A 12,084-nucleotide genomic window follows, 5' to 3' on the forward strand; every position below is an offset into this window, starting at 1 on the left:
GGGTCGATGCTGGAACCAGGACTGACGACCTCTTTTCCATCTTTCTTTCTTTAATTCATTTTCCCCTCTTCAATTCTTCTCTTCCCTTTCACCCTGCGCCTTTATCCAAAACCCACTGCCGTGTGCTTGTATAGTAGGTCAGGGACTAACATATTAATTTCTTTGTCAAGTGTGTGATAAAACTTTCTGGTTGTTTGCGACCCCTCGGATTTTTGTCTTTCCTTTCTACTAATGATAATTTACGAATCTCAGGCGATTATTTCCCTTTAAGGGTGGATTTTCACAGTGGTACAACAGAAAATTCAAAAACTCATTTTCACAGTTTAGTGGGGGTTCTAAGTGTTTTTCGCAACTTCCTTCACCTGCAGTGATAACTCTCCCTGTTCCCTCTATCAAAAGAAAATAAAAAGAAGATAATCAATGTTTGAGAGAACTTTCAAAGGAAACACAGCAACTCTCTCAGAGGCGACCCTTCGGCCAACGCGCTCCCCGCGACGGCCGCCGAGGGGCCCGCTCCGAGCGGCGCTCGCCATTGGCTGCCGAAGATTGCCGAGTGCTCTCGTGCTCCTCCGGAGCGGCGCCGGAGTCGGCGGGGAGGGGAGCGAAGGGCTCGAGCACGGCGCGGTGCATTGTGGGGCGGGAGAGGAGAGTCACTGCTCAGCCAGGACCGCCATCTTGGCTGCGTCCGGACTCGCTCCCGCTCCCGGGGCCTGTTCCTTTTCCTCGCAGCGCAAAGCGGTGGAAAGGGAGAAGACGAAGGGCCCGCCAGGGCGGTGCTGATGCGCGCAGAGCCTCCTCGCACCTGTCCCAGGCGCCGCTAGCAAAGGGGGCGGGGGTGGTCGAGCGGTGACCGGCGCGGCCTCTTCTCTCCTCTGCCGGGATGGGTCGGTCCCGCAGCCGGAGCTCGTCCCGCTCCAAGCACACCAAGAGCTCCAAGCACAACAAGAAGAACCGGAGCCGATCGCGGTCCCGATCCCGAGAAAAGGAGCGGGCAAGGAAGCGCTCCAAGTCCCGGGAGAGCAAGCGGAACCGGCGCCGGGAGTCCCGCTCCCGCTCGCGCTCCAATACGGCCCCTTCCTCCCGGCGCGACCGGGACCGGGACCGCGACCGCGCCTCCTCCCCCCCCGACCGTATCGACATCTTCGGGCGCACGGTGAGCAAGCGCAGCAGCCTGGATGAGAAACAGAAGCGGGAGGAGGAGGAGAAAAAAGCAGAGTTCGAGCGGCAGCGGAAAATGTGAGCCCCGGGCCTGCGCTGGGGACGAGGGGGTGGTGAGGGATGGGGGAGGAAGGGAAGCGCTCGGTGCCTCTCTCTGCGAGCTAGGGCCGCCTGCGGCTGGCTGCAGGCCTTTGGGCCTCGCTGCGGCCGGAGCAGTGCCTGTTTTCCCGCCATCCGCCCCTCTCTCGGAGCCCGGCTCCCTCAGGTGCGTTAGGAGCCGCCCACTCGGGTGCGAGCCCCCCGCACGCCTCCTCCCCGGGCCGGCGCTGCCCGCTGCCCGTCCGCCGGCGCGGCTCTCTCCCTGCTGCACTGCTCCTCCTAAACTTCCCTGTGCGGGGAGGCCGCGGCGCCCCTGAGGCTTTGTGCTGCACTGCCGCACGGCCGCCCCTCCCCTTCGTGGCGTGGAGCTGGTTACGCGCCGAGCGGAGGCATCTGGAGGTGCTCGAGTGAGGGTTTCAAGAAACTCTGCAGCTGCTGTATTAACGCTGTGGGATTACTTTCTTGCCAAATGGGACAGTGACATCCGGTGACTTGTTTCATTTGAAACCTTGCCCTTTTTTCAGTTTATGATACGTTTATGGGGAGTGTGGTTATTTATTAAGTCTGCAGATATAAATACTATTTTAATAAACGATGGGGATGCATTAATATGTTTAGCAGCATATAAAGTTATAAACCAGACTTGTATGCAGCAGAGAGAAGAATGGTTTGTTATCAGGCAGTTCTATTTTTTGAGCACTACCTTTGCTCATTGGACCGCCTTATCCAGAAAAAGCACTTATTTGTGCATATGAAGCCAAGTGGTGCTGTTGATTGTCAGGTGGAGCTTTGCTTAAGCCATATCGTTCTCAGGAAATACTAGTTGGGCTTGGTGAGCCCAAGCTGTCACTTTCATTTTCCTTTGAAGATAATCACCTTTGCTAACTTCAGAGTTTTGACAATCAGAAACTTCCACAGTAACACAAACATGTGAAAACTGGCACATTTTAACCTACTGATCCTAGTTTTGTGGTTTAGAATTCAGTACCTAAATTAAGAAAAAATATTGTGTGCATATCTACAAAGAAGAACTGGAATGTGCTTAAAAATTTGAGAATAGAATGAGTAGTTTATTCTAGTACTTGGGGCCTGGTTTAGTTCATGTGTAAGTAAATTTTCTACGTAAGTTACCTTTGAAATTTTAAAAAGCTTATGAAGTCTCTATAGAAGGAATTTGATATTTCAGCAATACTTGCTACAGAATAGTAGACATTTGAGGAAGAACCAGTATTGGAAAAGATTGGATGGAATTTTGATACTTCTGCAACACACTTTAAACTAAAAAAAAAAAGCAATAAAACTTAGAGTAGAAGAGTATGGTATTTCAGTAAGCCATCTGTAAATTGTGTTAGGTATGTTAGTACAGATTCATGTTAGATAAGGAAAGAAGGACTTCCTTTCTAACTGAATCCATTAGCGGACATTTCATACATTGGAACTGAGTTTCTTCTCATGTCTTGTTCAAATTTCAGTACACAGCCTAACTTCAGCACTTTCCTATAGTGCTCATTCCTTGCCTTGCAGGTATAACTTTTCTCCCCTCAGAAGTTTAGTAAAATGTAAGTTGTTGCTTTTCTGCAGATTTCATACAATTAGTCTTTCAGAAGAAAATGGATCATATGAAAAATAGTCTTTTACATTAGTGACATATCGGTTGCTCTGGAATCATAACTCAATAGGCCAGGATGATAAAATGATAAAATAGTGTAAGTTCATGTGATTTTAAAAAAAATAGTTGGTGTGCTACAGAATAAATCACTAAGACTTATATCTGTGTTTATAATTTTATTTTCTTAATAAGGTCTAAGTCATTGTAATATCATTGCCTATAAGTCTAAAAATACATTTGATTCATTTAATTAAATTTGACTGGAGTTGGTTGGAGTGAGAATAATGGAACGGGTGCAGGCACAGTACTTGATTTGAGTGCATCATCAATTGCTGAGGATATTTGAAAATCTATTTCAGATATGAATGCAGTGGTGTTTTTGTAACTATGCACTCTTTATTCAATTAGCTAACTTTTCCTAGATTTCCTGATGTTAAATGTAAAACTATGATATTTTTATGAAACATGAGGATATGAACTTCATGACAATTTATTTTTCTGGAACCCTAGCCTCTTATGTATACTAAGCAATATTGGTTCAGGATGGTGAGAGTACTCACTGCCAAATAAGAGGGAAGGGAAACCTTTTAAAATCATACTTATTTGAGTGGGGCTGGTGCAATTTGCTGAGACTGTTCTAGGTTTTTTGTTTGCCTTACATTGCTTTGGGGTTTTTTTCCTGAAAAAAATCACTTCAAGTCCATTTTGGAAAAATGAATGCTGGTCTAATGTGCCCCCAGCTAAATTTGCTATCTCTTGAGGATTGTAAGACTAAAATTGGTGTTCTCTGGCCGAATTATTGAGTTGGGGATTCCAAAACTTTCTGCTGAAGGAGATCCACTTAGTTCAATAAGTGTAGTAGGTCCACGTAGCTCAGTAGTTTTGAAAAGATGACACATGACTAGGGGAATTGGGAGCCTTTCACCTTTTATTTCCCATGGTTATCTCGATAAGTAATCCATACTTCACATCTCCTATTGCATATTTGAAAGTTGTACCCTGGGTCATCTAAAAGTTGGTAAATTATGCAACTTATTTTTTATTAGTTGTTTTTCAAGTAAAATAGATTAGGAAAGATTTTCCAAATGAGATAAGAAAATGCAGTCATCTGAAAATGACAGGATATTAAGATACTACAACAGTAGTTGTTCTTCTAAATCTTGGATTTGTGTTGCTGGCAGGCTAGAACAGAAGAAAAGTTTCATAAGATTGTTCTGTACTTCATGGAATATTTGAAATGGAAGTTCAATATCAAGTTTAAAACCAAGAGTCTTCTCCCCAAAGCCCATAATAACTCCAGATGAATTGTGCTACATGAAATACAGAGTATTCACTGCTGTTCATCCTTGGATATCTAATTGCCATGTTGCACTTGAGATTACTACCTGGAGTTTTTTCTTTGTGTGGTAATTAACCTGCAAATTTACCTGATTTTTGTATCCTTTCTAATGAAAAATTCAAACAGTGATCAGGCTGAGTGATAATACTGCTGCTCAACTAAAATAAGGGCAAGACATTTGAAAATATTTCCAAAATTCTGAGCATAGAAAGATGCAGTTTGCAAGGATTTATATAGTGCTTGATATTGATATAATTAGGTTTTGATAATTATGGTAGAAACAGAGTCCTGCAATAAAAAAAAAGATCTGAAGTTATTGAAATTTGTTAAGATAAATGATTGGATAACTAGATTACAGGTATAACACTTGGAATTCTAGGTAAAATCACAAATTTGAAATCACAAATTTTATTGCTTCTGTCTTCTGTTTTAAGATACTGGAAATAGTTTGATGCCTCTAAGGTGGTGGCTTTAAGGCAAGATTTTACAGGATATTATTGCTATATATGGCTTAAAATTGAGACCATATAAAGGGTCCTGAAGGGTGAATGATGGTCAAAGTTGGGTGGAGTTTGGATTTTTTTTTTGGAGGAGGGCATGGTGTTGTAGTTGTTGGTTTGGGTTTTTTCTTCCTCCCCCCAGCTGTGATCAAGAAATAGTATGATAAATTGTCCTCAATTTAGTCTGTTATATAGAAAGATACTAAATAAGGAATGGTCTGAATGGATTCCCTGTTATAGGAACACTGCCTGAATATTCACTGTCTTTAAATGTAGGGTAAAATATTCTTTAAATATATAATCTATGTGTAAAACATTCAGTAGCATAGCTGATGCTGCGTGTTGAAGGAGTTTGTTTCAGTGCCAACGTTATTGATTAAAAATGTAATCCTCATGTTTGCATTTTGCAGTCGTCAACAAGAAATTGAAGAGAAACTCATAGAGGAAGAAACTGCTCGAAGGGTGGAAGAACTTGTAGCTAAACGCGTAGAAGAAGAGTTGGAGAAAAGGAAGGATGAGATTGAGCGAGAGGTGCTGCGCAGGGTGGAGGAGGCTAAGCGCATCATGGAAAAGCAGTTGCTCGAAGAACTCGAGCGACAGCGACAAGCTGAACTTGCAGCACAAAAAGCCAGAGAGGTAACGCTCGGTCGTTTGGAAAGTAGAGACAGTCCATGGCAAAACTTTCAGTGTCGGTTTGTGCCTCCTGTTCGGTTCACAAAGAGATGGAATACAGCAAATCTAATTCCCTTCTCATATAAACTTGCATTGCTGCGAAACTTAATTTCTAGCCTATTCAGAGGAGCTCACTGATATTTAAACAGTTACTCTCCTAAAACCTGAACAAGGATACTTGATTCTTAATGGAACTGACCTACATATATTTCAGAATTGTTTGAAACTTTTGCCATGGCTGCAGGATTTATCAGCAGTCCTTTCATTTTTGGGGAAGGGTATTAAAAAATATGTAATTATGTATCCTTCATTTGTTTCATTTTGTTTACTTAGACTGTAAGAGGCTTTTGCCTTCAGCCAGGCAAAAAGCAGGGTCCAGCAGTGAGCTGCAGTACCTGTCTTTAACAAATAGGTTTCTTATTCTTCATTTAAAATGAACATTTTCCTTGAGCATACATTGGACTAATTCTGGGACTTCGAGCATAAGCCTATCCATGTCTTCACGAAGGATCTCTGTCCAAATCATTATATCCATTTTTAATAACTACTAACAACTCCTTTTTTCTCCCTAGAAGTTATAAAAGAGCAGGTTGCCCTTGTCTGAAGTCAAGCTGAACGTGTGACTTGGGTTTTTGGGGCCTTTTTTTGTTGTTTTGTTTTGTTTTTTAATCAGCAGCTGGAGCAGAAGCTGAAAATGTCTTTCTGTGAGACAGTAATTTGCTACTAAAAGGCTTTGATGCCTGCCTGCACCAATCATTCCAGGATCCAGAAATTTCAAGACAAACTTCAAACCGTATAGGAAATTTGTGCTAAAAATAGTCATAAGTGTTAAATGCTTTTTTCACTCTGTGCATCCTACACAGTTCATTTTAAATTAATATTTTGATTGGCTTGCGAAAGGAGAGACAGTAGCATTGCAGCTTTCCCCTTCATACTAGATGTGACTTGTCAGTCACATAGTATCAAATTAAATGGAAACAAATGGAATGCTGAGTTACAATAAATACTAAAAAGAATGAATGAATTATACTTTTCTTGCAAATTCAGACTTTAATTTCAGAGTTTAAGTTGACTTTACATGTTTGTAGTCAGCAAATTCTTCATATGTAGAGGTTTTCATTTGATCAGACGGATGACTTATTTTTTTTAAAAAAGTATTTTTGGTATTGTCGTCACGTGGAGAAGTCCCACCAGTTCCTTGTAATGCAGAACGAACCTCCATGCCTGGAGTGAAGTGTGCTAGCTAGTAGCTGGTTACTAGTCATAGTAAGAAGTTTTCATATGCTTGCTTTGTTCGTATTAACTTTTTTTTCTTACACAGACACAAACCTCTGGCTAACTTTAAATCTTCCAAATACAAAAATAATTTGGATATATATTATGTGAACTGAAACACTTCAAAATTTTTCACGCAGTCTTCATATTTGAGTTGCATAACAGAGTTCCATAAAATTCACCAAGAAAACAACAATTACAAGGCTTTATTTCCTGATCTTGCCTTCCCTGGACTCCTGAATTCCAAGTTCATACTGCAGACAGTTTCAGCTGTCTTAAAATTGTCAAAATACTGAATGTTAAGTCCATTCTCCCCATGAAAGAAGCCCATAGCTCCATGAAGTATGGATTACCATTTGTATTTTTCACTAACAGTAAATGTATTTTTCTTATTAACTGTTTGCCTTAGGAATGATTTACATATTTTTGTTCCTTCTTACCATAAACATCTGCATTCCTCAGCTCAGCCTTCCTTGTATGTTGTTTCTTTATAAATGGTTGAGCTGCTGATGCAGGTATTGCCAAGCTAACAGTACAAATCATTTTAAAGAGGAAGCTGGCGCGTATGGCAGCCGAGGAGCACACTCTGCAGGACACTGGACAAGACAGTAAATATTCAACTTTTAATGCTGATTAAAGGAGTATAGGTAAAGAATACGTAGGTATACTTAATTGGTGAGACAAACTATTCACTTTATTTATATTTTCTATATTACTTTTTAATTTGGTAAATACTATCCAGTTTTTGTAGTTGTCCTTGTTGATTTGTGTGATATTAAAATTCTAGTAATAAATTGTCAGGATTCTATGATTAGGGAGGGTTTAGTTGGTTGCTGTTTGGATTGGGCGGGATGATTTAAATTGAGTGCTAGAAACCAGTTTTAGTGGCTGCACAGTTTACCGTTGTGAGGAAAAATAGGTGGCTGTAAAGCTGCCACTTTAAGTCAGTTCACAGAAGAATTCTGAGAAAGATTAGTGAACATGCAGAAATGAGTATTTTACTTTACTAACATCTTGCCCTGTCCTCCCCTTTAGGAAGAAGAGCGTGCAAAGCGTGAGGAACTAGAGCGAATACTAGAAGAGAATAATCGAAAAATTGCAGAAGCACAAGCTAAACTGGTATGTGAGGGTGTAGTAACTGTTCTGTAGGGAAATACAGGTGTCTCTGCCAGATTTGCAACACAATAATTAAAATAAACAAATCAACCTTTTCTAGAGTTTAACTTGGCTATTGCTGGTTCCATCAGTAACATTGCTCTCCTTCCCCTAAGCATGAAAGACCAGATCCTTAGCAGTAACACTAGGCTGGTAAAATATTTTGGATGCAGTTAATTTAGAGGGGAAATTGCTGCCTTCAGAATTTAAAAAGTATGTTTTAAGTCAATCTCACGGGGAGGGTTGAAATAAGTTTGCCAACATGTTCAGCTTTGTGTGACTGATTCTGTTTTGTTGAGCAGGACAAGTACAAACTAGATTTGATTCTAGTGTAATGTTGATATAGAAGTGCTGAAAGGGACTTTCAGCATAAGCTTAAGATGTGTAAGCTAGGAAATTCTAACTTACATTGGTCTTCTTAAGCCCTTTTAAATCAGGTGCTTGCCACATGAAAACATTCAATATGATTTAGCTGATTCTAATCAATTGATGATAACACAAACTAAGCTGCTTCTAAATCCTGATTGAACTCTGTCAGTTTCAATTGCCCAAGTAATTACACCTCTTTCCTATAAAAATGAGGCTTCTTAAATCTTTTTCCTTGAGCTACATCTGCTTTAGATTTCTTTCTGTTTTACCCTGCTCGCAACCTCTAATGGTAGAAACAGGACAAAAGGAAAATTTAAAGTATTGACTGAAGTAATGAACTAAATAAGCACCTTTAGAAGACCACTGGGAGAGCTGTAAGAACCATAGGTCAATGTACGGATTGACTAGTTGCAAATCAAGTGAAGATAGTTTTGGATTAGGAGGGGTTTTTAGATGGGTTTTGGAGCAGGGAGACCTAGGCCTGAAGATATGTGACTTCCTTATGTGTGTATGTTACTTCAGCTTGCATGTGACAAGTGTTGGGGACAATTTCATGATGTGTAGTACAATGTTTTCCTTATGTAAAATTTAATGTGTTGTTTGCAAAGCAATGCTGGAAAACTTGGCACGTAAGCACTCCAGATTTCAATACACTAGCTATAGAAAGTTCTCAGTGTTTCTTTTAAACTCAATTCAAATAACTATTTTATAAATTGTTTCACTGAAACCAACTATGGCACCCAGCTCAGGCAGAACTGCTTACATACTTACACAGGATTCGACCTGTTTGGAAGTTAATATGGACTTGTAAATTGCTTTTATTACTACAAAATACGCTGGCCTAAATGTTACCATTTTCCTATATAGGCTGAAGAACAATTGAAAATTGTTGAAGAACAAAGAAAGATTCATGAGGAGAGGATGAAACTAGAACAAGAGAGACAGCGTCAGCAAAAGGAAGAGCAAAAAATTATCCTGGGCAAAGGAAAGTCTAGGCCAAAACTGTCCTTCTCCCTAAAAAGCCAGGATTAAATTTCAACTCTGAACTCTTAAAAGAAAAAAAAGAAACAAACAAAAAACAACAAAAAAAGGAAAACAAACAAAAACTTTGTATGGTAGCTTCATGTTGAAGTGTTTTTTGTTTTTTTTTTTCTTTCTCTCAAATTTTTTTTTGTCTTTTTTGAAAGTTGGAAAGTTAGCTTGTTCTAATAGGGGCTGTGCTCTGCAATTCTTATTTTTTTTAACTTCCATTAAGTTAAACCCTTATCAGATCATCGTTGCCTTTTAGAGGATAATCTATTTTCATCAATTTTGTTTCTGTATTGGTGGTCCGAAGCAACTCATGTCACTTTATGAACTGTGGATGATCTGATAAGGTTTTACTGACCTACTCATCAGAGTTTGACTCTGATAATTGACAGAACTTTTTACTGGGTATTGCTGACTTTTAATGTTTTTATTTTAAAGTCAGTAAATACATGAGTAAATTGCCATAGTATTACTGGACCTCTGTGGTTTATTGTTAAATCAGTGTCCTATGATACTGTCCCATTGTTGCGCTTGATGTTCCTGATACAGGTAAGGAAATAGTTTGTCATTTCTGCTATGAATACATAGAGAGAGTTCAGTATTGTCTCTGTTAGATTTGTTTTTATTACATTGACAGCATTCAACCAGCGTTCCCCACTGTGTAAATAAACCAATTTGCTGAATAAAGTGAAAGTCTTAAATTCATATGTTTAAGTAAATTTTTTTAGTACACTTCTATAAACAGCTATGAGTGACAATTCACATTATTAAATTCAAGACTATAGTAATATTTTTTTAAATTTTGCTTTAAACTATTGTGGCTTCTACTTATAATGCAAAATCACACACAGTAAAAAAATCCCTGCAGTTGTGAATGTTATTGATGGCTGCTGCTGTTTTTATGAATGTTGGTTTTTGTTCTGACAGAGACTTATTTCAGCTGTAGTATCATGTTTAAACGGCTGTTTGGCTTACTGCACCCAGACTGATACTTCCGATACCTAAACCCCTTCCGTTCACCTCATAATATAATATATTGTATAAGTTAAGGTCATTAGCATATAATGAATCTGATGCATCCTAAAGGATTTAAAAATGGAAGTTTCTTCTCCCAAAGGACTGGACTGGCTAGTATATTTGAACTGAAAAACAGAAAGTGAGATTCTGTCTAAATACTTTGTTTTAGCCAGAAAGCAACTGTTATACAGATCTTGAATATTATCCATATATATATACAGGTTTTATTTTGAAAAATGAAACTACAGATTGAAAACTATATATATAAAGTCCTTGTTTTTGTATGTAATTCCTCTACCAAAATCTAGATTACTATAGCTTGTCCAGTTCTAAAACTTTTTCCTGTCTGTGCAACATCTGTAGAAACCATAAAATGACAGTAACCATAAAATTACCAGTAGTTGGCCTGAGCATTTGAATGTCACTGGACAAAGCTGGAAATAATTCCTGATATTCCCAAAGGATCTGTTTCTGTAGATTTAGCAAATTAAATATGGGAGCAAGTTGAATGTGCCACTGAAAGCAGTATTCAACAAGCTTTGTCTGAAACTGGGGCTTGGGGACAGACTGATGTGTATCACTTTGTCCAGTATGTCAAGAAAATGTGAAGATGGTAAAATACCCACATTATTACTGTACTTAAATTTGTCTATATATTGTATGACAGAAGAAGGTTGAAAGTTGCTTAATGCATAAAAACAAAAGCTGAAGCCAAATAAATCATGTACATGACCTGTTGGCAGGAGCAGGCTGTATTTAAAGGTCAACTGATACCTGTATTTCTAAAGCAGAAAACATCCCCTGTTCCCTTATGAGAAACAAGCTATTAAAAGTCAATACTCAAAACAGACCTATGCAGTTTTGTTTCCTCTTCTAAAAGCAAGAAGCTAAGTAATCATACATACAGCTGTGGTATCAAGCATTTTGTTCTACATCACGTAATTTGCTGCTAAAGAGCAACATTTGTTCTCTGCATGTAACATTGTGTAGGCTTAGATGTTACCAGGTTATTTTCAGTCCCACCTCTAGGGTTATTTTTGGGACAAAATGCCCATCCCAAATGAAATTGCCCCGCCTACCATTCCATATTTCACTGCCTGTTTTTCTTTCCCCTGCCCTCAAAAAAAAAAAAGAAAAAGAAAAGCAGTTAGATCTTTGCTTTGGTTTGGTTTGATTTCCTCTGTTGGGGTAGAAGTTCAGTTGGTGCTGTCTCTTTGCTGTCCTAAGGCATTCTCTGTGTCAGATCTTTGTAGACCTGGTGTGGGTGAATGTTATGTTTGCATTGCTGTAGGGTTTTCTTTTTAAAATTATTGTAGGACTTCAGAGATACTGTTGATTTCTAGGAAAAATATAGATGCATATAGTTTGGAAAGGGGGCAAGTTGACATTTGATGGTAAGAACTCAGGATATTCTTGTATTCCCGTAGGACTTCACACCCTTTTAACACAGAGTATACAGGAACATAGACTGACATGTAGTGTTTAAAGTGTGAGCTCTCTGCATAGAGAAAATGCTGTTGGTGATTGTGTTCAGTATTTAATTTTTATTTTATTACAGTTTGAAGTTTGAACTTCAAATTTTGATTAGACAAGTTCTGGGTTGTTCTGGGACTTCATGTGTCATTGACCACCCCAGGGAGGCAGGTAGGCATTTTTGTTGCCGCCTACCTTGAGCAGTATTCATTTCCCTTATATGGTAACAGAAGAGATCTTAGTTTTCCCAAACTTGTTCATAAATGTCCTGGATAATTATTTTAATATGAAACAGTGCATCTGTCTGGCAAAGGTAGGAGCGTGGAAGGCCTTAGAACAGCATGTTAAACATGTGCTCTTACTTTGGTGATTTGCTAAACTGCCCTTTG

General features: G+C 39.2%; 1 protein-coding gene across 2 annotated transcripts; it reads left to right on the forward strand.

The window, feature by feature from the left end:
- Window positions 1-626: 626 nt before the first annotated feature.
- ARGLU1 (arginine and glutamate rich 1) lies at window positions 627-11,072 on the forward strand. Of its 2 annotated transcripts, none has more exons than XR_010440007.1 (4): window positions 627-1,236; window positions 5,116-5,341; window positions 7,203-7,771; window positions 9,044-9,108. XR_010440007.1 is itself a non-coding variant. In XM_064711934.1 (4 exons), the coding sequence occupies exons 1-4, from the start codon at window positions 881-883 to the stop codon at window positions 9,206-9,208; spliced, it is 831 nt and encodes a 276-aa protein (XP_064568004.1). In that variant the 5' UTR covers window positions 628-880; the 3' UTR covers window positions 9,209-11,072. The 2 variants fall into 2 exon arrangements, 1 of the variants encoding a protein (XP_064568004.1); XM_064711934.1 differs by having other exon boundaries at window positions 628-1,236; window positions 7,688-7,771; window positions 9,044-11,072.
- The last annotated feature ends 1,012 nt before the right edge of the window (window positions 11,073-12,084 follow it).

This window comes from Zonotrichia leucophrys, chromosome 1 (genome assembly GCF_028769735.1).
Source record: "Zonotrichia leucophrys gambelii isolate GWCS_2022_RI chromosome 1, RI_Zleu_2.0, whole genome shotgun sequence".
Classification (NCBI taxonomy): domain Eukaryota; kingdom Metazoa; phylum Chordata; class Aves; order Passeriformes; family Passerellidae; genus Zonotrichia; species Zonotrichia leucophrys.

Excerpts from the sequence above, each read along its gene's own strand:
- ARGLU1 (XM_064711934.1), top strand. The coding sequence starts at position 881 with ATGGGTCGGTCCCGCAGCCGGAGCTCGTCCCGCTCCAAGCACACCAAG. Across the intron at positions 1,237-5,115 it reads TTCGAGCGGCAGCGGAAAAT|TCGTCAACAAGAAATTGAAG; the intron begins GTGAGCCCCGGG and ends TGCATTTTGCAG. Across the intron at positions 5,342-7,687 it reads CAGCACAAAAAGCCAGAGAG|GAAGAAGAGCGTGCAAAGCG; the intron begins GTAACGCTCGGT and ends CCTCCCCTTTAG.